This window comes from Myxocyprinus asiaticus, chromosome 10, assembly GCF_019703515.2.
Source record: "Myxocyprinus asiaticus isolate MX2 ecotype Aquarium Trade chromosome 10, UBuf_Myxa_2, whole genome shotgun sequence".
In the NCBI taxonomy this organism is placed as follows: Eukaryota; Metazoa; Chordata; class Actinopteri; order Cypriniformes; family Catostomidae; genus Myxocyprinus; species Myxocyprinus asiaticus.
The window spans coordinates 42,336,610-42,359,463 of record NC_059353.1 but is presented as its reverse complement, the minus strand read 5'-3'; the positions used below and the strand labels follow the sequence as shown (position 1 = coordinate 42,359,463).

Below are 22,854 nucleotides of genomic sequence, written 5' to 3'. Positions count from 1 at the left end.
GAGACTACTATACCACTAACAATTGAAAAATCTGAGGATTTCATTAAAAAGGAAACAGAAAAGACTCAGACAGCTTCAGAATCAAAAATTGTTGTTAGTGGTCCACAAGTTGAAACTATGTTACCGATTCTTAAAGAGGAATACACAAGTATTCCAAGTCCTGAAGAAGAAAGAAGCTACAGAATTACAGAAGGGGTTAAATTATTGTATACTGCAACATCATCAGGAAATGTAATGCTTACAGAGAGTCATAGTTCAGAGCTATCAACCACAGAGTCCAATGAATGTTTAGTAGAAAAGGAATGGTTCAAACCAGTTCTTTCATCTGTCAGTGAGACTAAATACACTCTTTTAAAAGAAGAGACAATTGAAATTCATAGAGCAGTTGAGGAAACTGCTCAGCTCTCTAAAGATACAGTATTAAAGTCAGCCTCGATTACTGAGGAAAAAAACAAGCTTCAAGCTGACAAAACCTCCATAATACCTAGTCTAGCTCAACCTTTTTCAGTGGATTCCCAGAAAGAAGAGGATCAGCAGCTTCATTTACAGCTCATCAGTGACCAAGAAACTCTTCAGTCTGAGGGCAGATTCACTAGTGAGAAACCAAATATAGAGCAAGCTGATATTACAAAAATTGCAGTTCTTTTGCACACAGTTTCTTCTGATGAACAGAAAACAGTCTCTTGTGAACAGTTATCACAGTTCGCATCCAAAGATACGACAGTGGTCTTAAAGCCACGGGTTGAGGGTCCTTCCGGATTACATCTTCACTCTGTGCAGTCTGAAACAGCATTATATAAAGAAGGATTACTTTCAGGTGAAAAGCAAGACAAGCAGACAGCCACCCAGAGACAAGAAAAAGACAGAAAATATGTAGCTACCAAAGAAGAAAGAGTGCAACTGACAGTAGATTATACCAAAGATCTTGATGTGACAGTACAAGGCCTTATGATTGAGCACAAAACGGAGACCAGACCCTTGAGTGTTCTTCAGGTAGTCTCACAGCCTCTGCCACTTTCAAAGGAAAGCCCTATAAAAAGTGATGTCAAGCAGCATTGTGCACTTGTGCAGAAAGAGGATTACTGGAATAACATGCATGCAGCATCAGTGTCTGAATGTCATTCTATAGAAGAGAGGCTCACAGACAGTTTAAAAGCAGTTGAAAAGTTCACTTGTAAGACAAATGTAGAAGCTGAAGTACCAGTTCAGTCTTTCCATGTAGAGGAAAAAGCCATATCAACAGAACGTTGCATTGCTCTTGAGGCTGCAGAGCAAGACCTTGCAGTTCTAATTAAAGAGGGTCAGTCTGTCAGGCAGTCCATACTAATGGATGAAAAACATATTCTGACTGGTGAAATGTCTCAGAGCATTCCTAGATCAGAGGCGGCAAAAATAAGTATTACAACTCAGCCAACAGAACCTCTTCTTATAACTGAATCACAGGAAAGCAAAACTCTTCCAAAGGAACTTACCTTTGTAATTCCTGTACCAAATGTACACAGCCTGCACATCAAACAACAGTTGAAAACAACACTTCTGTCTGCTGTGGCTTGCGATCAACCATTAATTTTGGCAGATGTAGTGGGAAGTTTAGGAGCTGTGGAAGTGAAGGAGGTTAAGGTTCGTAATGAGCCAAAATACACAATGTTGACCTACCTAATTACAACGGCTGGTCCACCCATAGAAATAACAGTTGCCTTTGAGTGTGAATACCCTCAGAGAGCTGCTCTTAAAAATGAGCTTCATGCTGCCTTCTACTCTATACTTAATCAGGAGCAGCATGTCCTGAGTACTGAACAACCAGGTCCTATGCTCCTTGACAAACCTAAGAAATTGCAGGTTACCAGAGTGTCTTCAAATCCAGTGTTCTCACCAATTTTAACAGAAAATGTAGAAGTGTTTTCAGCACCCACAAAGCAGTCTGCTGTTCTGCAAACAGAAACCAAAGTCTGTTTCCAATCTGATGTATCTCAAAGACAAACTTATATCCAAGAGTCAAGAAACCACATGGCTCAGATGGCTGTTGAATCCAAAATGGAGATCCATAGTTTCACTGAGACTGAAAGCAAGGAAATTCAGTCTATTGCGGCCGAATGTTATGGCAGAGATTTAGCAGATAATACAATCGATGCATCAATCAGACAGGTCACTGTCGAACAGTCCATAGATGTCCACGTTCAAGAAGAAGGCAAAAGAGAGGAGTTTTTAACAGAGGACATTTTGATAAAAAGAACATCAGAGGTCTTTTTTGAAATACCTTTAAAAGACATTACTGCAGAGGAGAATTCTAAGGTTGTGTTGTCGGTGAGAATAAAGAACGCAGAAAGTGCTAACTGGCTTTTTAATGGAATATATATCAAGTCTGGCAAAGAGTTCAAATGTACAAAGAACAATGACACTTACACACTAGTAATCAACAAAGTTATCAAAGAGAAACATCAAGGTGAATATACCTGTGAGTCTGTGAGTGAAGCTGGCAAGATGTCATCATCATCATCAATGCTCACTGTGGTCTCAAGAGGTTGGACTGTGTGGATATTATTACATCATCCTAGATGAGATATCTAATTCTTAACAATTCAACTCCAACCATCACTAATTAACTAGTGGGCACCTGCAATGTTATCTTTCCATTACCATTTTTTCAGTATCTTATGCATACTTAGTGTGTGCTAAACTTTACCACCTTCTTTCAATATAATGGCACATCTTCTATTGAGATCTTCAAGCATTACCATGTCACAAGTGACTCTTCATCACCCCTTTGTTAACATTCACATAATTCATTTTTCTCCTTGTCAATCACCCCAGGATTTCTATAATTTCCTACCTTTTCATCTCTTATGCAGCCTGTTATATCATTCAAAGCAGTAATCATATTGCTTACTGTCAATGTACTCATTTCTGTATTTTGTCTCTTTGCAAAATTCAGCGCCTCCAGTTTTCAAGAGGAAGATTAGTGACATAGAGTGCAACATTGGCAGCCCTGTGAAGCTTGAATGCGAGATTTATGATGCACCCAATGTGACCTTCAAGTGGTTCAAGTCTGGCTCAGAGATTAGACAGAGTGAAAAGTACAGGATCATCAGCAGACACAGCACATCATCTCTGGAGCTCCTCAACCCAACAAAGGCAGACAGTGGAGAATATACCTGCAGCGTCTCCAACAAGCACGGTAGTGACAGCTGTACAGCAAGCCTGAACATCACTGGTGAGTGAAGTGGTTTGGTTTTGAGTGGTTTGCATTACATTTACTGAAGCTATTTTCAAACAACAGTTTCACTTTTAAGGTTCCTGATTCTCAGACACCGTTGATTTATTTATTTATTTATTTTTTTACACACTTGTGGTGCATCTTGAGTTCTTGTAGAACATGTAGTGATTATTAAATTACAGAAGACCATGAAATAATAGAAATGGTCCAGATCTACCTTCCTGATTCTGTTGGTCAGAACCAGATACTTTCTTTCCAGAAAATTGAGTTTTTAAGTTTTAAGATCTTCCCCAATGAATGCTGCGTGGCAATACCAATACAAATCATATGATCTTTTCTAAAAAGCACTGCTATTACAATTGCAAGTAGACTACTTACTTCTGCAATGTGATTTAGCTGATTTGATAAGACATTTTACTAAATTATTGTAGTGGCTATTCCACTGTGTCTTGAATGCATATTGGATCATAACTTTGGGCTGATCATCACCTGGATAAAAGATTAAAAGATATTCATAACATTCAAGGCCTGCAAAGATGGCAAGTTCACAAAAATTGAAGTTAGTGGAATGTATTGCTTTGGTTGTAGTGTAGAAACAACAAAGTGCTATTCTGTTGTGATAGAGTAAGGTAAGTCCTGTGTTGAATACTTGTCCCAAGTGATTCTTGTCCTGTGTTACTTGATTTGTGATGTTATTCAATGTGCATACAGTATATGTGTGTTTGTGTTTCAAAAGATACTGATAATGAAAATGCTGTTTCTACAGCACTCAGTACCAACTCACCACAGTATTTCCACACACTGATTTGATGACACCCTTGCGTTTCTTAAAATTTGCTAAGGATTTGACACAATGTTTAGTTAAACAGGCATATCTATACAGCTGCACTGAATAGTTTATTTCATGGAACTTCTTATGACATTGTCCTCAAATGAAATAAATAATAATAATAATAATAATAATAATAATAAATATAGCTGCATGCAGCGATACTGGGGTCAAGCCAATTATCGGGCACCATGAGCAGCAAAAGAAGCTTTGTGACATGTTTTTGGTTAGAGTCCGATGAACAGTGTATGAGGAGTTAGAAAAAAAAACAGAAAGCATTCAATCATAAAAAAAAAAACCCCAGATTTATTTTTAAATTAATTAAAAATAGCTAGTTCTTAGAATTTTTGTCCAGTATGTGGCACTGTTCTGAAACTGCTCAGGTAGTATCTGGGCATGATGGATATCATGCAGGAAAGCTTTCAAGGGTTACAAGTAAAAATAGCAATTTTCTATCTCCTGACCAGTAGGGGCAGTACGCCAAAATGCGGCAGGTAACCTCAGGGCTTAATGGTGATGACATGTACCAAGTTTCGTACCAATTCCTCAAAGCGTTGCGGAGATACAGCCTCAAGTTAAATTTTTGCGTGTTCTTCATTGAATTCGTTGATGCGCCATTTGAAAACAGTTGGTTTATCAAAATTCTGCAAATATCTTTTTGTCGTGAGTGCCTCTAGATGATGCAGGCCAATTTTCTGCAAATCGGACAAACAGTCTAGGAGGAGTTCGAAAAAGTATGTTTTCAAAACATTTAAAAATGGCGGACAGGAAGTTTGCTCGATCATGACATAATTGGTATCATTGTTCTTGGCATGAACCATGGAATCTATCAAGACCAGTCTCATGACAGTAGGCAAAAGAAGTCAATAGCTATTAGCATTTTTAGAAATAGCATTATAATTTTTAACCACAAGGTGGCGCTGTCCCGAATCATTTTGAGTCCCTTCAGAGCATGGTGCCAAAGACACATACCGAGTTTTGTAATGATACGCCAAGTCGTTTATAAAATACAGCATTTTATGACTAAATTCAAAATGGCCGACGTCCAAAATGGCCGACATAGGAATTTTTCATATTGTTAGACTCGCTATATCCCACTGAATCTAATGAGACCAATTTGATGATTTTATGACAAACTGTTCAGAAGTTATAAGCACAAATTAGCTTTTTTCATATCTCGTGACCACTAGGTGGCACTGTTCTGAAACTGAGGAGACACCCTCGAGTCATGGTGCCTATGACAAATCATATGTTTGGAATGAATACGCTTAAGCATTACGGAGATATACCCTCACGTCCATTTTGGCATGCTCTTCTTCGAAATCGTTGAAGTGCCAGGCGAAAACGGTATGGTTTATCAAAATTCTGTGAATAAATTTTTGTCGTGAGTGCCTCTAGATGATGCAGGCCAATTTTCACGCAAATCGGTCATAGGGTGCAATCGAATCGTCTTGAGCCAAGGAATCAGAGGAAAAAAGAATTTCGTTTCTAGGACTCACAGTTCAGAAGTTATTAACATACCCGTGAGTGCAAATTTGGGCAGTTGGTGGCGCTAGAGGGTTTGAGGTAGAGACGTCAAAGGTGAGGGCTGGACAAATTCTTCTATAGACAGTGGAGACTAAATGAGGCTGGCTGCTAGTGCAGCAATACTTGGTAGATTATAAAAAGGTTGTTATATTAACCAAAACAATTAATACTATTGATATTAACAGCTAGAGTTTATGACTATGGTTTTCATGAAATCCATTTAATTTTTATTCTCAGAACCCCCCTCCATCAGAAAAGAATTACCAATGCTGGAAGTAGTGAATGGAACCAGTGCTTTATTTCGGAGTGAGGTCATTGGTACTGCCCCATCTGAAATTAACTGGCTGAAAAATAAGAGGCATGTCACATCTGACAAAAGACAAATTATTTTTGAAGATTTGATTGAATATTTGGAGATACATCCTTTTGAAAATGTTGGGGAGTACCAATGTTGCCTGTCAAACGAAGTTGGGAAAATCTCCTCAAAATCAGTTGCTTTGATAAGAGGTTAGTATGCTTGAGAAAGATAAGAAGAATAATGTCTGCAGGTTCCCAGCACTAACGGTGTGTTACTAACATGCAGCGCAGGCTACAATGGCAAGCTAAAACTGTTAACAATGCTTTAATTCAGCAGTTGTTGTTGCCATGATTTATTTCTCTGTATCACGGTTGACCTGCAATATCAATATCAAGACTTTCATGAAAGATGCAGTGCAGCTCAATTTTAGAATGGAATTGTTTGAGACTGGTAGTACAACTTTTCACAGTATAAATGCAATATTTTCTTACAGTGAATTTCACGTAACTTATAAATCACATCAGGCAATCTTGAGGACTCATATAGTTTGTAAATTCATGTCTTCATTCTTCAAAACACAAAAACACTGATTAATATATCAACGGTCAGTGTTTTTACCATATGCAAAAACAGTTTCATGTCTGTATCTTTAAGAATTTTGTCTATGTTTGTAACATCGTCCAAAGACGATTTGGGAAATACGGATTATTTCAAAACACAGGATTATTTTTCAGTGTTATCGACTTTTTGATTCTTGTTCTGGCTTAGAATTTCCAAGGCCCATGGGTGGCCATATAATGATTCTTTGCTCTGTCCTCTAGTGTTCACATATTCTGTGTTTGGTATGTGATTCATAACTATTCTTTTTAGTTTTAAATTATTAACTTCCATTTATCTGGATACTCGTTCTCCTTGCTGTGGTTGCCAAAAACTATGCTTGTTTTTCCTGGTTAAAAATGAATGTCTTGAACTTGACAGCTGTTGCTGGTAAATTTAGTAAAAATAGTACAGATGATACGTATGCCATCGCTGGAAAATTGCAAAGAAGAATCAAAGAATGGTCTTCTTTGAGTCAGAGCCACATGGCTTTGTGAAGAATCTACAAGGTATCTATCATAAAGGGGCTGAAATGAAAGGGTTGAAGAGAATCTTATGTTTGGAAATAAAACAGTGGAATGGCTTTAGAAGAAAAAAGACCAACTCTTACATTCTTCAAAATGGACAAATCCCAGGTAGAGGAGACAATTTTCGATTCCCTTTTTCACTTGAAGCCCTAAAGGATTTGGATCAAGGATGGGAAACAAATCCATAGCTCTTACATTTGTTGGAATACTACTATAGAAATCTCTTTTTACTCTTGGATTTTATAGTGACAGAACACTCTAAAGACTTTTGGATGATGACTCAGCTAGAAACCACTCTTATGAAATATCCAATTCCCGAACTCTGGATGGTGCATGATGTGTGCACTTAAATGAAGTGAAAAAATAACTGTGAAAAGGCTTAAGAATGGAAAACAGATCTTTCCCTTTTACAGAAAAATTATCCTGCAGACAATGCAAATGTCTTGTAATGTCTTCAAGAGCAATACAGACTCGGATTTCAGTATTCTTGTGAATTTCTTTTATGTAATTCTTTAAACCAGATATTGGTTACTGTGCTCAACATGGATTTCAGTTGTTCTCCTTGTATTTAAATAATTTTGGCTTGTTATGGTGAATACATATTGACTCCATAACAACATATAAATTGTAAATCCCGTGCAACTACTACAGAGATGTAACATAAAGCTATACTGTTCCTCACAGCACCAACGCCTGTCTGCTTTGTGAAGAGACTGAGCAACCTTTCCATCCCAATGAGCCAAAAGTTGAGACTTGAGTGCACATTCTCTGGCTCCCAAAAAATATTTGTCACTTGGTACAAAGATGGCAAACAGGTGTATGCGTCCTATTGCTACAACACCAAAGTGACCAGGAACTCTTGTGTCTTGGAATGCTTACACGAGTGTTCAGAGGAGACCACTGGAACATACTCTTGTGAAATCTCAAATGCATATGGAACTGACATTTGTCATGCTCACGTGACCACTGTTACAGGTTCGTAAATTGCATCGTGCTCTGTTGATGCATGTCTCTGGAGTGCTCCAATTGAAACAATCAAATATTCTTTCATCTAAAGGCGAATGCCTGTTTTAAAGCAAAACAAAACAAGCAGCATGTCTGGCATGCTCAAAGTTACAGTATATCTCAACTGTTCCTGTTATACCTACTATCTTCAGTGGCATTTTAACTCTATTTAACTCCATTAATTCTAATTTGATAAAACTTTTTCTTCAGAACCTGCCCGCTTTATAAATAGGCTGAAAGACACGTTAATCCCAATGAGTCAAAAGCTTCGACTTGAGTGCACATTCAAAGGATCCCAGAAAATGTTTGTTACCTGGTACAAGGACAGCAAACAAGTCTATGCCTCTTATAGATATAACACCAAAGTAACTCAGAACTCCTGCGTCTTGGAATGTCTTCATGAGTGTACCCCAGAAACATCAGGAAGATACTCTTGTGAAGTTTCAAATTGTCATGGATCCGATATCTGTCATGCTGATGTGATCGCATTGACAGGTTTGTATGATCTACTTTGTACGATTTTCAGTTCATAATAGCACAATTATATTTGCATCCAACTGACAGCATATAACCTAGGTGATCTTAGTGATAACTTCTGTTATTACATCCCGTTAAATATGAAATTGTTTCTCTCAGAACCTGCTCGATTTGAGAAGAAGCTTAAAGATGTTGCCGTTCCAATGAGTGAAAACTTGAAGCTTGAATGTACATTCACAGGAGCCCCCAAAATTTTTGTAACCTGGTTCAAAAATGGCAAACAGCTCTATGCTTCATACAGATATAATACAAAAGTAACTAAGAACACCTGTATCTTGGAGTGCCTCCATGAATGCAACAGAGAGACCCTTGGACGATACTCTTGTGAGGTTTCAAATGCTCATGGATATGACATCTGTCATGCTCAAGTGACTACAACTTCAGGTTTGTGAATGGAAACTGATTTGTAATGGATTCACAGTTTCTTTTAGTGTTAATTTTAAAAAGAAAAATCCACAGTTTGCACGCTGTAAAATTCTGTACCGTTTCTCCCAGATTCTCCACGTTTTGTGAAGAAGCTTAAGGGTGTTATCATCCCTGTTGGTCAGAAATTAAGACTGGAGTGCACTTTCACTGGTGCTCAAAAAATGTTTGTCACATGGTACAAAGATGGCAAACAAATCTATGCCTCCTATCGATACAATTCAAAAGTCACCAAAGATTCCTGTATCTTGGAAAGTCTCCATGGAAGTACTCAAGAAACTACTGGAAGATACTTCTGTGAAGTTTCCAATGCTTATGGAAGAGCTATCTGTGATGCTCAGGTGACAGCAGTGACAGGTCCGTTTAGTAATACGTTAAGTTTTACATTGCTTAAGATGAGTATTAGTGTTTAGGCAACAACCGAAATTGATATTTGAAATTATTGCTCTCAGAACCTGCCACCTTTGTGAAGAGATTGATGGATGTCTCCATACCTAAGAGCAGCAAGTTAAGACTTGAGTGCACATTTGTGGGAGTCCCCAAAATGTTTGTCACTTGGTACAAAGATGGAAAGCAACTTTATGCTTCATACAGATACAACACGAAAGTTACAAAGAACTCCTGCATCTTGGAGTGCCTTCATGAGTGTAACAAAGACACTCCAGGAAGATATTCCTGTGAAGTGTCTAATTCATTTGGATCTGATTTCTGCCATGCTCAAGTGATGACAGTGAGCGGTCAGTAAAAAAATAAATACATATATATATATATATATATATATATATATAATAACTGTAGTAAATCATGTTAGATCTATACCATTCTTAGAATTTCTTGCGTCCTATCCACCTTATTTTTCAGCGAAACTAGGACGCCTCCGTCATCACCTTGAATGTGGACTACTTCCGGTATAAGCCACTTCCAGCTATTTTAGCTATACAAAAATACTACATTATGCTGCTTTATATTACATGCTGGCAATAAATGTCGACATATTATTATCATTAATTACGATTTTCAAAAACTTATTGGTTTTGAGCGCATATAGTTTTATTGTTTAAAGCATTTTGTCATTGTTTTATCACACAGTTTCTCAGGCAGAATTAATTAAATCAGGCACTGACAGGACAGTCCTCCACAATTTCACACAACCTGCAGAGAGAAGAAAGCTACCGGGAAAATGCTGCTTCAACTTTCTTTGCATTAAAACTGCATCTTGTTTCATCTTGGCAAAATAATAAATGCATTTTACTCTCTGTTCTTGTCAGAGAGCATTCTGTTTTTCTTAGCGGTGCATAGTAAACAAACATGCAGATCTCACATTCAGAAAGGCTTATGAAACATCGCCTTTGGAAATAACTAAATAAAGGTTATGCAGGTACATATGAACAGAGGTTTACATTGAGACAAGAAAGACAGCATCATTACGATCTCGGTAAAGAAAGAAGCAGATTTTATTACCGTCCCTTCAATACAACACACAGCAACAAGTGAATGATTTACTTACTCTTTTACTATAAATGCTGACGTTAGAAAATTATCAGACATTGGCACATAATTCTGCAGTACATCCTGTGGTTGGTTGTGTGATAGTTTATAAAGCCATATCACAAAATTCTGGTATTATAACCTTCTAGTTATTACACTGCGGTCAGTGCCAGCGGAACTTTCTCACATTCGCTGGAAACGCAGCCGCTGCTTACTTCTGTGTTGCAAAATAAGGTGGATTACAGCTGGACAACAAAAATTATAATTTATTTTAAATCTTTAGCATGTCATTCAAAGTGACTAGAGAATAAACTGACTTGATGATATTCCTCTTAGATGCTCCCCATTTTGTGAGAAAGCTCAAAGACATTTCCATTCTAATGAGCCAAAGGTTGAGACTTGTGTGCACTTTCACTGGAGCCCAGAGAACGTTTGTGACTTGGTACAAAGATGGCAAACAGCTCTATGCGTCGTACAGATACAATACAACAGTCACAGACAACTCCTGCATCTTGGAATGTCTAGATGAATGTGACAAAAACACAGCAGGGAAATACTCTTGTGAAGTCTCAAATGCCTTTGGAAAAGATATTTGTCATGCCAAAGTGACTACAGTGACTGGTTTGTATATATATATATGGGCTTCAGTGATGCTCGTAAATTTTTATTTTACCATTATTAAGATGAAAGTTCTTTATATCATTCATTTGAGGTATTCCAATCTTCTTCACCTCAGAGCCTGCACGCTTTGTGAAGAAGTTGAGAGATCTGTCTGTTCCAATGAGCAAAAAACTAAGACTTGAATGCACATTCACTGGAGCCCCAAAAATGTTTGTCACTTGGTACAAGGATGGAAAACAGCTCTATGCCTCATATCGCTACAACACCAAAGTCACATCAGACTCCTGTACTTTGGAGTGTCTGCATGAGTGCAACCAAGAGACTACAGGAAAATACTCTTGTGAAGTTTCAAACACTTATGGATCAGATATATGTCATGCTCAAGTAGTGGGAGTTACAGGTTTGTAAATTGTACTGAACTCTCTGAAATGCCTGCCTGCATTTCAAAATATAATTCTTTATGTTCCATACCCATGGATTTTGTCCATGGAAATAAATGGGATGATTTGATATTGCAGCATTGGACTGCATGTCAACTGGGATTATGTTATTTTTGTACTTTTTTGGGTTGGCATCAATATGGTGTGTTGCTTTGAAATATTTCGCACATTAGTTGAAGTGGCTAGTGTATCTTAATTCAAATCTATCTTGTCCTCTGTCAAAATCTCAAGGCTACATTGAGGGATGGCATGTGACCTAAAAGTTTTCTTAGTGCCTGTTTTTGTGGGGGAAAAAATTGATTGAGTTTGTCTGTTTTTGCATCTGCAAGTTTCTTGAGGCACGCTTGAAAATCGTTGTTTTTAATCTGGATGTTGCTTACTTGATCAAATTTCGAGGAGTTGCTTTTGATTTGAGGAGAATGCTTTTGAAGGATCTTTCCGCATGTTACAAAGGGTGATTTGCAGCTTGTATGTATAGTTCTTGCCGTTGTTTAGAAAGTAATTTAAATGGATCTGATGCTGTTCCTCGCAGAGCCTGCCCGCTTTGTGAAGAAGTTGACAGACACGGCTGTCCCAATGAGTCAGAAACTGAGGCTTCAGTGCACATTCACTGGAGCACCGAAGATATTTGTCACATGGTACAAAGATGGAAAGCAGCTATATGCCTCATATAGATACAACACAAGAATCATTGAGAACACTTGTATCTTGGAGTGTCTCCATGAGTATAATAAAGACACTCCTGGAAAGTACTCTTGTGAAGTATCAAATTCACTTGGAACCGATATCTGTCATGCCAGTGTAACTACAGTGACAGGTTCGTATATCACCTTAGTTTCCTTATATTGATATATCAGTTGATATGAAACCATTTATGTACAAACCATTACCATTGTCAAAACTTAAAATTTGGTCCACTGTAAGTAGATAGGGGATGAAATCATTTAGCTGATCTCTTGTTCTTAGAACCTGCCCGATTTGAACAGAAACTTAAGGATATACAAGTCGCCATGAGCAAAAAACTGAAGCTTGAGTGCACATTTACCGGAGCTCCAAAACTCTTTGTCACCTGGTACAAGGATGGCAAACAAGTCTATGCCTCATATAGATACAACACGACAGTTGTTGGAAACACCTGCACTCTGGAATGCCTACATGAATGCACTAAAGATACTCCTGGAAAGTACTCCTGTGAGGTGTCAAATTCCTATGGAACCGATATCTGTCATGCTAAAGTGACCACAGTCTCTGGTTAGTACAATTTTAAAGGCCCTTTTGCCTTGAATTAGTGTTGGATGGAATTCAAGTTGAAGCCAATGGTTTTCTTTATTCTTGATGCTCATCTAATGGTTCATCTAAAAATGATGTACCTGGCATGATGTTGTTCCTCTTAGGGCCAGCTCATTTTGTGAAGAAGCTCACAAACCAGATTCTTCAAAAGGGACAAAAATTAATACTCGAATGCTCCTTTACTGGAATGGAAATGCTGTTTGTCACATGGTACAAGGATGGAAAACAGCTCTATGCTTCCTATAAATGGAACACAAAAGTAATTGGAAAAACTTGCATTTTGGAAAGTCTTCATGAGTGTGACAGTGATACTCCTGGAAGATATTCTTGTGAGGTTACAAATGAAGATGGATCTGATATATGCCATGCTCAGGTCACCTGTGCGACAGGTTAGTTGATGATAGCCAGCTTATTTGAGTGAATTACACAGATCAGTATTCAAACAACACCAACTTTCCAATCTTTCTTTTCCCCTTTCCTTTCTTAAAGACCCATCAGTCCCCTCTGGAAAAATTACTAGAATTCAACATGAAACACTACAAGCATTTATAAATGAAAATAGCTAGCAAAGCCTGTACAATTTAAGTATTCTGTTAAAGGATCACATGAATTCGTTGCATATTGTTGCTTAAAGAGGAGAAAAACATCAAAAGCATTTTACAGTACACAGTGACCCACACAGCACCGGTGTGCTAGAAATTGCCAAATGTTCCAGATGCTACACAGAAAAATGTAGTGAACTGGTATTAAATAAAGTTGAGATTAACTTCATGTTGTACACAGCTAACACTTCAAGGTTTGTTCAAGTTCCATGGTAACAAACAAACTAATAAGCACATTTTAGTCTGCTTTTCTACTATGCAATCCCTTAATCTGCTTCTCTACTATAAATTCAAGAGGGTTTCAGTGTTTGATCAAAAGCTTTTCACTCCCGAGTTTAAACAGGAAGAATAGATTAGAAATGCCACATAGCAGGAGCATTGCAGAGTACTGTATAAGTCATCCGGTCAAAGGATCACCAAGATATCCATCCTGAGAAAGATTACAAAATATCATGTGTGGAAAAACTGCACGCCTGGCTATTCTAAAAGCATAAAAGGCAGACGCTGGTCTTGCCATGCTAGTAATGAAAATTGATCAATGAAATTTATTTCAAATAAAACAAAACACATTCAGTTCAACTCAGCTTTTTGTGAAATGCTTTTTGCATCTTGCTTTCTTGTGAGTGACTGTTGTATGTGCAATGTGTTTTGTTTTCAGAGCGCAAAATTCCACCAACCTTCACTAAGAAACCCTCAGAGCACATTGAGGATGCCGAGGGCAAATTGGTGAAGCTTGAGGCTCGAGTAGCTGGGTCACAACCTCTGTTTGTGAGCTGGTACAAAGATAACGGAGAAATATGCACCTCTGACGCCTATGAAATTTCCTTTATGAACAACATGGCTGTGATGTGTATCAAAAAATCCAAAGCCACAGACTGTGGCATTTACACATGCAACGCTTCAAACGAAGCTGGTACTGCCTCCTTCCAAGTGGTGATTAACATAAAAGGTAGCCAATTAAAAAGTTATCTTTATTCTTATTGCACTTGTTGTATTCCCTCTTTGTCTTTGTATGTTAATTTTTATTTTTTTGCTATAAATTTGTATTTTGTTTTGAATGTTCACTCCCTCATTTCAATGAAAAGGAATGGAAAAAATGCTGATATTGTTTACTTTTGATTATCTAGAGCAAAAAAAGCCACCGACTTTTGACATTCCCCTCAAACCTGTGACGGTGAATGAGGGTGAAAGGCTAAACCTTAACTGCCATGTCTCAGGCACTCCTCCTCTGAAGATCCAGTGGATGAAAGACCGAAGGGAGGTCACATCCTCAGCTAGAACTGAAATCACATTTGTGGATGGCACGGCCACCCTGGAGATAAACCAGGTATCCAAAACTGATGCAGGAGGCTATCTGTGCAAGGCAACCAACATTGCTGGTAGTGAATTCTGCAAGGCCAAAGTAACAGTAACAGGTAATCAAAAAGTCTCTAATGTTAATCTAACTTTTATGTAATAACCAAAGTGTGCATTTGAATGCAGCTAAGTATTAGACGGTAGTAGTAAAAACTTCACATTTTCTTGGTTTTAACTCTTTGAAGTGTTTCTTTTCATTGTCTAGTTTTGGGTATAATATGCTCAACCTTTCTAACAGTACCAAGGAGAGTATGAACTAATCTGTAAATCGCATTGTCATGCATTTTGCTTTCTTTACCATCTTAATGATCTCTGTGTCTTGTTTTGGTTGCTTCTTAAATGCTTTGGGTAGCCATCCATTCTTGCTGTTTGCTTTATACCAGATACTACACTTGTGCTATTTTTGCTTGTACTTCTTCTGAAGATTTTGATTATTCACAGTGCATACCTCAGTATAATGTATTTCTGTGATCTTGATAATCTTTCTAAAACCATTTGTTTTCACATGCAAATTTATCCTAGAGTAACCAAAGATCTTCTTAGACCATGCATTTTGTCTAAATAAAAATGCTTTATGCGCATTGTATGAGATTGATCTGATTATGGTTTCAGTCCATTTTTATAATTTTCTAACATTTTTTTGTTGCACTGCTGGTATTACTCAGATAAAGCAGGTTCAGCACCTGCAACAACACCGGCAGCGCCCTCAGCACCTCAGCCAGTTAAAAAGCTTGACAACCTGTTCTTCATTGAGGAGCCCAAGAAAATTCATATTGTTGAGAGTAAGTGGCTGCTTTCTATTAAACAGTGTAGATTTTTGAATTTTTTTAAGATTAGCATCAAATGTTGAATTACATGGTGGCTCCACATCATATTCTGGATTACAGAAGGCACAGCTACCTTCATTGCTAAAGTTGGGGGTGATCCCATTCCTAATGTGAAATGGATGAAGGGAAAATGGAGACAGATGACTCATGGTGGTCGCATCAACATTCAACAAAAAGGCCAAGAGGCCAAGCTGGAGATCAAAGAGGTGACCAAATCTGACTCTGGTCAGTACAGATGTGTTGCCTCCAACAAGCATGGAGAAATTGAGTGCAGCACAGACTTGCATGTTGATGAGAAGAAAGGGTCTGGGCCAGAGGTGGTGAAACTGAAGAAGTGAGTCTGATATTGGGATTTCCTTTGGCAGAACAACTTGAAAATCAAAAATACCACAATGATTAAACTTTGCACTCTTTTTGTCATGTTCAGGACTCCATCAAAGCAGAAAAGTCCAAAGGAAGACAAAGACATTGACATTGTTGAGTTGCTAAGAAATGTAGACCCAAAAGAGTATGAGAAATATGCTCGCATGTATGGTATCACAGACTACCGGGGTCTTCTTCAAGCAATTGAATTTCTGAAGAAGGAGAAGGGCGAAGAAAGTGGAAGACCGGTAGATAAATCTAAATTGTTTGTCTAAATACAGTAAATGATGCAAATCTTTTGTTTTCTTACACCTTATTGGGAAAAAAATCTACAAGAAGTAGCTTTTCTCAATGCCCCTATTTTCTGAATCAGGAAAGTGAACATGGCAGAGATGATGAGGATTTGGCTAAGCTTGTGTCTGATTTGCAGAGGAGAATGGAACACAGTGAAGTATGTTCCTTTCTTGAGAAGTTGAGGAACCAATTGCTTCAGCTTTCAATCTAAACATATTTGCATGAAATACATATTACAGATTAAATATATAAATGTATAAATATTTTCTTTTTACAGCCTGTTACCATCCTTAATGACATCAATGATCTGACAACGCAAATTAACAAAGAGGCAGTGTTTGAGTGCGAGGTTAAAATCAACTATCCAGAAATTACACTGTCTTGGTATAAAGATACACAGAAGCTAGAAACAAGTGATAAATACGACATTAAACTTGTGGGTGATCGTCACATTTTGAAGATCAAAAACTGTCAGACCAGTGACCAGGGAAATTACCGTGTCGTTTGTGGGCCGCATATATCCAGTGCCAGACTGACAGTGTTGGGTAAGTCCCCTTTATAGAGCTTGTATTCTTCATTAAAATAACCTTTATCAAAATGCATTGAGACAGTTTTACGACAATACCTTACAGAGAGTCATGATCATGTGCAGAAACCATCACCTGGTAAGAGGCTAGAATTTGCATTGTAGTATAGTGTTTACTGACACACACACACAACTACACAATAGATTAATAGTGTGCAACATTCGTAACCCATGCTACACCTGTACTAGTTCTCTTCTGTAACAAATTACATCATCAAAATTACATTTTTGTGAGAAATTACTAACCTCTTTCCTCTTGTTTCTGTGCACACTAAGTTTTCTTTCTTTTTTCCTATTGCTGCTTTAAAAATGGTTTGCCATAGTGTCATTAATTGTGTACCAACATAGTGTTGGAAATAAACAGTGGTTGTGTGTCTTCGCATTTACTGTACTTGTTTCCAGTCTTGTTCTTTCTTTCTTTCCTCTTTTCCTTTTCTTTCTTAAACACTATTAGTGAAATGCATTTATGAGGCAATTAATAATTCCCATACTTTTTATATTATCTCTAGCTGATCAAATTCAATTCACCAAGCGCATTCAAAATATTTTGGTGAATGAACGCAAGTCTGCCACTTTTGAGTGTGAGTTGTCCTTTGACAACGCAGTCGTCACCTGGTATAAAGATGCATGGGAGCTTAAAGAGAGCCCGAAATATACCTTCAGGTGTGAGGGACGAAGGCACTTTATGATTATCCGTAATGTAACATCTGAGGATGAAGGTGTGTATATTCAAAGGTCCTTTGAGTAGCTCACTATAAATACAGAATTAAGTAAGTTTGACCTCAATTTAACTTGACTGAAAATCTTTTAGGTGTGTACTCTGTGATTGCGCGACTGGAGCCTGTTGGTGAAACTAAAAGTACAGCTGAGCTTTATCTGTCAGGCAAAGGTACAAACTGTAGAGCAGCATTACTTCGTTGCTTGTTCACTATTGTGTAGTCAACAGTAATTATATTTTACTTGTACTTCTTTTCCAGAAATTGATTTAGGAAAACATTCCTTTGGTAAGTTATTTGTTGTGCACAAAGTCGTTGCTGAGGATTAACTATTTCTTATTTTCCCCTCCAACCCCCACCCAACTAATTTTACTTAAAAAAAAATGTATACTGTTGATGTAAACTCTAAAGTAATATTCTTTCATGAAATCAGTCAAACAATTAATAAAATAAAACTAATTTTAATGTTTAGATGTGCCTGATGTATCAATACACGTGCTTGATGTATCATCTGTGATTAGTTTTAAAGGTAAGACAAACATCAGTTAATAAATAATTGAGATCTTGTAGTGTTGCAAAACTTCTCCTTATAATAATGAAATTGTTAACTTTTATTTAAAAGATGAATCCTCAGAATTTCATTATGAAGAAAAATCTGGAGTAACAGGTACTATTTCAAATTAGAAATGATTTCTAATATTACGTCACCTTTAATATTTGTACTTACCTTAATACACTAAGCTTTTATCAACTCCCACATGGATTGATTGACTAATATTACCATATCATTAATGCCTCGCCATTTAATCTCACATCAATTAATCTCACACTATCCCATCAACTCAACTGGATGTTTCATTAAAATATATAATAATAATAAAACAAAAATGTAGTTAAATCAAATCATTTCTTTCTTTCTTACTTTCTTACTTTCTTTCATTCTTTCTTTCATGCAAGCATCTTTGCATTGCCCCTAACACCTGATCTTAGCAAAGGTTGCTATAGAATTTTATTTATTTTATTAAAAAAACATAAACATATTAATATTTGCAAGGTAGAGTTTCACAGATTGACAGTTCAAAAGGAGAGTTTTAGTTATAAATTCTTTTCACAGCACTGTCTTTTATAGTCTTAAACTAAGAGCATAACATTTTGCTCGTCTTGTTTGTATGTGCGTGTGTGAACCTTCTTCACATATCTTCATCTTTATTCTCATTTTTATATTTTGTCAGAACCATGTGTATTGTTTTACTTTTCTTTTCAATATAACTGACTATTAAACATCATTACGCCCATCCCCAGTCCTTCAATAACCATCATCCATTGTTTTCAGTTTAGCTTCATTTACATGTTTTTTAATCCACAGGTATTGTGCTGTGAAGTTTGTCCGTGTATATTTGTTACAGATTTTGTGTGACCATTCCCTTGCCTAAGAATGTTCTTGTTTCTCATCAGAAATGAAGAAACCTGTTGAGGAGACAGTGACAAAACGTGAAGTAGAAAGGACAGAAGAGGCTCCTGTGAAAGGTATCTGTTGAAGGCAAATTGCTTGTGGCAGATTTAGCTTAATCTCTCAATATTTAGTATACTGTTTATGCCTTATTATTTTTTTCCACCAGTTAGAAGTTAATGTTATCTGTGCTGAATGAAAACATCTTTGGATCTGCTCTTGTTTGTGTGTTTGGTTAGTCTATTTTTGTATGTCTTTGTGCAGTTATGTCCATTGTATAATTACTGTTGTGATTGTTTTTAGATAAACTGTTCATAAAACGCTTTGGCTACATAAACTTTGCTAAACGTTAGCCGTATTCTAACAAGCCGATGTCTTTTAAGTTCCTGAAGATATGAGACAAAAAGAAGAAAAACCTGACACAGCCTTTGTACAGAGAGCACCATTTCCTGAGAAAGGTATTGATATGTCTTTGCTTGAGTATAACATTGTTTCTCTGTTTCTTTGTGCGTTCATAGTTTTATACTAAAATATTGAAAACAAATCTGTTTTTACTTTTTGTTAGATGTCTGTATGTTATCAAATCAAATTTGTTTGTGTAATTACTGTACAAATAGTTCTTTGGTTTGGAAACACATAAATTGTGACTGAATTATATTCCCTTGATGCCATGATATTTTAAAGAACTAGAAGTCAAGAAGCCTGTTGAAGAAAAAGTCAGCTTTGTAATGGTGACAGAGCAAAAAGAACCACCCACAGGTAAATTCAGCAGTATGTTTTGTCAGTGTGTATACTGTGTAATACATGTTCTGTATTGATTGTGTCTCTGAATATAAGTTTTGTCTCTTTTCCTTTGTTGTAATTATTTTAAAATATATGTTGTTATACGTGTGAAACTGTAATTTTTACAGTAATTGTCTCACTTTCTTGTTGGTATGTGAAATGTTCTAAATGTGCTGAACTTCAACAACTCTTAGCATATTGTTTTTTAGAAATTAAAAATCTTATAAGTAATTTTTTTAGCTGTATTTGTGTAGTCTGTATCTTTTGACTGTATTACTTTAAGTTGTTCTAAAACCTACAGCCACAGAACCTAAACCTCAGGTGCCAGCAGATCCCAAAGAGGCTCCAGTGGTTGTGGCTATACCTAAGCCTGAACCTAAGCCTGAGCCCAAGCTTGAACCAAAACCTGAGCCTAAACCTCAACCAAAAACTACACCAAAACCTGAGGCTGAGCTTAAGCCTGCAGTTACAAAGGAAGCTGAGGCACCCTCTGTCAAAGGTATTGTGTGTGATTAGCTATCTATGCTTCGGACTGTTCTTTGTGTTTGTTCTGTCAGTCCCCATGCCCCATGTTCATTAATGTGTCATGTGTACATTATGTACATACAGTATGTTTTCCTCACTTTTTTTGTTGTTCTTAGTTATTATGTGGTACAGTATATGTGCAATCCTCAACTCTTAGAATGCTTCTTGTTTAACTTGAGAATACAAAGTGTTCACTCCTTTGCATTATATTTTTGGCTCATTGTATGCCACTTTTTGCATTTGATGTTCTTTTAAAGCACAAGAAGCTCCAAAGAAGCCAGAAGCTGCACCTCAACCAGCCTTAGATATATATTTAAAAAAAATGAGGCTTTAACTGCAAAGCCAGACACTACTCAAAAAAAAAAAAATTTCATTCTTACAGCTTGATAATAATAATACAAATAAAATATTGAGGATTGTTCTTATGAGGTGTCTTAAAACGGTTTCATTTTTGTTTGTTGCATGTACAAGTCTTTGTCACCAAAACTGGTGCTCTTAGAATGCATATGGTCTTTTTGGTCCAGATTTAACTTGATCTCTTAATTGAGTCTTTTGGTATGTGGGCCTTTGCATTTAACTGAATGCATCTTTTTGTTAATACACTGTACTAACTACATGTGTGTTCTTTTAAAGCTCTTATGGAGATGAAGGAAATAGACACATCAAAATTAAAGCTAGATAGAAAACCAGAGCCTGCGCTTGTTGCATCTGAGCTATCAAAGAAAGAAGTCTTTGCTCTGTTACAAAATGAATCCTCCAAAGATCTCTCATCTACACCTGTCTTCTCCGAGCCATCAAGAGTAGAGTCAACTAGTCAACTAAAACTTCCACAAACCTCCACTTCAGAGCCAAAGCCAGTTAGAAAACAAGAAGTCACATCAACTTCACTAGAGGCTATTGAAGAATCTGCAAGAAAGCAACTACCCCAAGAGGTTTCCAAAGCAGAATCTGTTAGAAAGTTAGAGCCTTCACACAAAGCTCCAGAGTCACTTCAAGAAGAACAAGCCAAAGCTAAGCTAACCAAAAAAATTAGTGAGCCTGCAGAGCCAGCACATCCTAAGAAAGGTATTATCCAGAAATTAAATCTAGTTAAAAATAAAAAGCTCTTAAATATACCCCATGTTTATGGGGATGTGCAATATCTTTACAAAGTCTCTTTGAATTGTCTGCTAATCTTATTTGTTTTTATCTTGTATTTACTCTTCTGAATGTGTTATTCTTTGTCTGGCATGTTTATATCTACAAAGTGATTCAAGTAAAGGCTGCAGAAGTACCATCTAAGATAAAGCCAGAGGCTAAAGCTAAAATGGAGACTGAGATGCCCCCAGCCAAAGGTATGCTTGGTTGGTCTTGGGAGATACAAAACAAATTTGCATCTCTGCTTCGCTTGATTTGTTTGTGTCCTGAGAACTAGTAGCACAAAACAGAGCTCCCACTATTTAAACAGTATAACCACGATTTACATTTTAATCAAAATTAGTTAATAGAGAATAATGATTTTCCTACCATATGAATGATTATCTAAGTGTTAAATAAACTTAAAGAACATTGAATACCCAAGCCAGAGAAAAGGACCTCTTCTGCTGCTATTGCCAGAATAAATATTATGCTTAATCTCAAGGAAGCACCAGTGAAAAAAAGATGCCATTTTTTCTTTTATGCATACTCTTTGTATACATTTATTTGTGTGCATGTTTTGTTGAAAACTCTTCTGTCACCATTGCATGGTGCAATATAAAAAATCTTTCATCTTTAAAGTCTTTGCAGCCTCAAAGAGAATTGATGAAATACCCCATACAGAAGTAAGTTCTGAAGTAACTCAGAAAATGCTAAAGATTTTCATGATGGAGGAAAAGTGCTTGAGGGAGGACATTGTGGAGAGTGAGTGTGAAGGCATCCCTCATCCACCTGAGGAAATTTCATCTGACCAATATCATACTACAAGGATGGATGTGAGTCATCACAGCATGGAATCAACTGCTGAAGATGTGATAATTGAAACAGAGGTTACCTGGAAGCATGAACAAGCCAGTTCTTTAGAGCTAATGCAAAGTAAAGAGATAACTCAGCTGAAACAGTCAAAACAGAAGATGCAAACTGAGAAAAAGGAGAGAAAATTAGAAATATCAAGCACTGAAAAAAGAGATGAACAATCTCTGCTTCCAAGCAGTGAGACATCACTGAAGAGGCAAGAAATTGGGCCAGATAAAAATAAATCAATGAAAGAAATGTCACTCCAAAAGAGAGATGTCACCCCCAGAACAGAGGTGACCATTCAAAGGGACAAGGAAGATCTCAAGAAAGATACTAAGGCTTCTCCTTTAAAGAAGTCTGCCCATGAAACCAAGAGATCACAAAAGGAAACCCCACAGATATTACCAGAAATAGCACCAATAGTAGCACCAGAAGAGAAGGGAATTAAATTGAAGGATGTGCATAAAGCTTTTGAAAGAGGTAAACCTTACAGTCTTCAGCATATGCCTCAAATGGTATATTGCAGTCTTTACTTGAGTTTTCAAAAGAGACTTTTGTCTTCAGGTATTTGCCGAAAAGGCA

General features: G+C 37.0%; 1 protein-coding gene across 1 annotated transcript in view; it reads left to right on the top strand.

Annotated features, from left to right (window-relative positions):
• ttn.1 (titin, tandem duplicate 1) overlaps nt 1-22,854 on the top strand; it is a 157,021-nt gene that overhangs the window by 23,886 nt on the left and 110,281 nt on the right. The window contains 29 exon segments of the mRNA XM_051709103.1: nt 2,933-3,211; nt 7,677-7,967; nt 9,410-9,694; nt 11,182-11,466; nt 12,039-12,323; nt 12,473-12,757; nt 12,901-13,185; nt 14,057-14,347; nt 14,526-14,813; nt 15,420-15,536; nt 15,642-15,915; nt 16,009-16,192; nt 16,318-16,395; nt 16,516-16,783; nt 16,871-16,903; nt 17,334-17,543; nt 17,636-17,713; nt 17,802-17,828; nt 18,013-18,069; nt 18,163-18,207; nt 18,996-19,067; nt 19,383-19,448; nt 19,675-19,749; nt 20,075-20,272; nt 20,556-20,611; nt 20,614-20,656; nt 20,926-21,363; nt 21,546-21,632; nt 22,057-22,752. Of these exon segments, the coding sequence (XP_051565063.1) occupies nt 2,933-3,211; nt 7,677-7,967; nt 9,410-9,694; nt 11,182-11,466; nt 12,039-12,323; nt 12,473-12,757; nt 12,901-13,185; nt 14,057-14,347; nt 14,526-14,813; nt 15,420-15,536; nt 15,642-15,915; nt 16,009-16,192; nt 16,318-16,395; nt 16,516-16,783; nt 16,871-16,903; nt 17,334-17,543; nt 17,636-17,713; nt 17,802-17,828; nt 18,013-18,069; nt 18,163-18,207; nt 18,996-19,067; nt 19,383-19,448; nt 19,675-19,749; nt 20,075-20,272; nt 20,556-20,611; nt 20,614-20,656; nt 20,926-21,363; nt 21,546-21,632; nt 22,057-22,752 (5,676 nt within the window).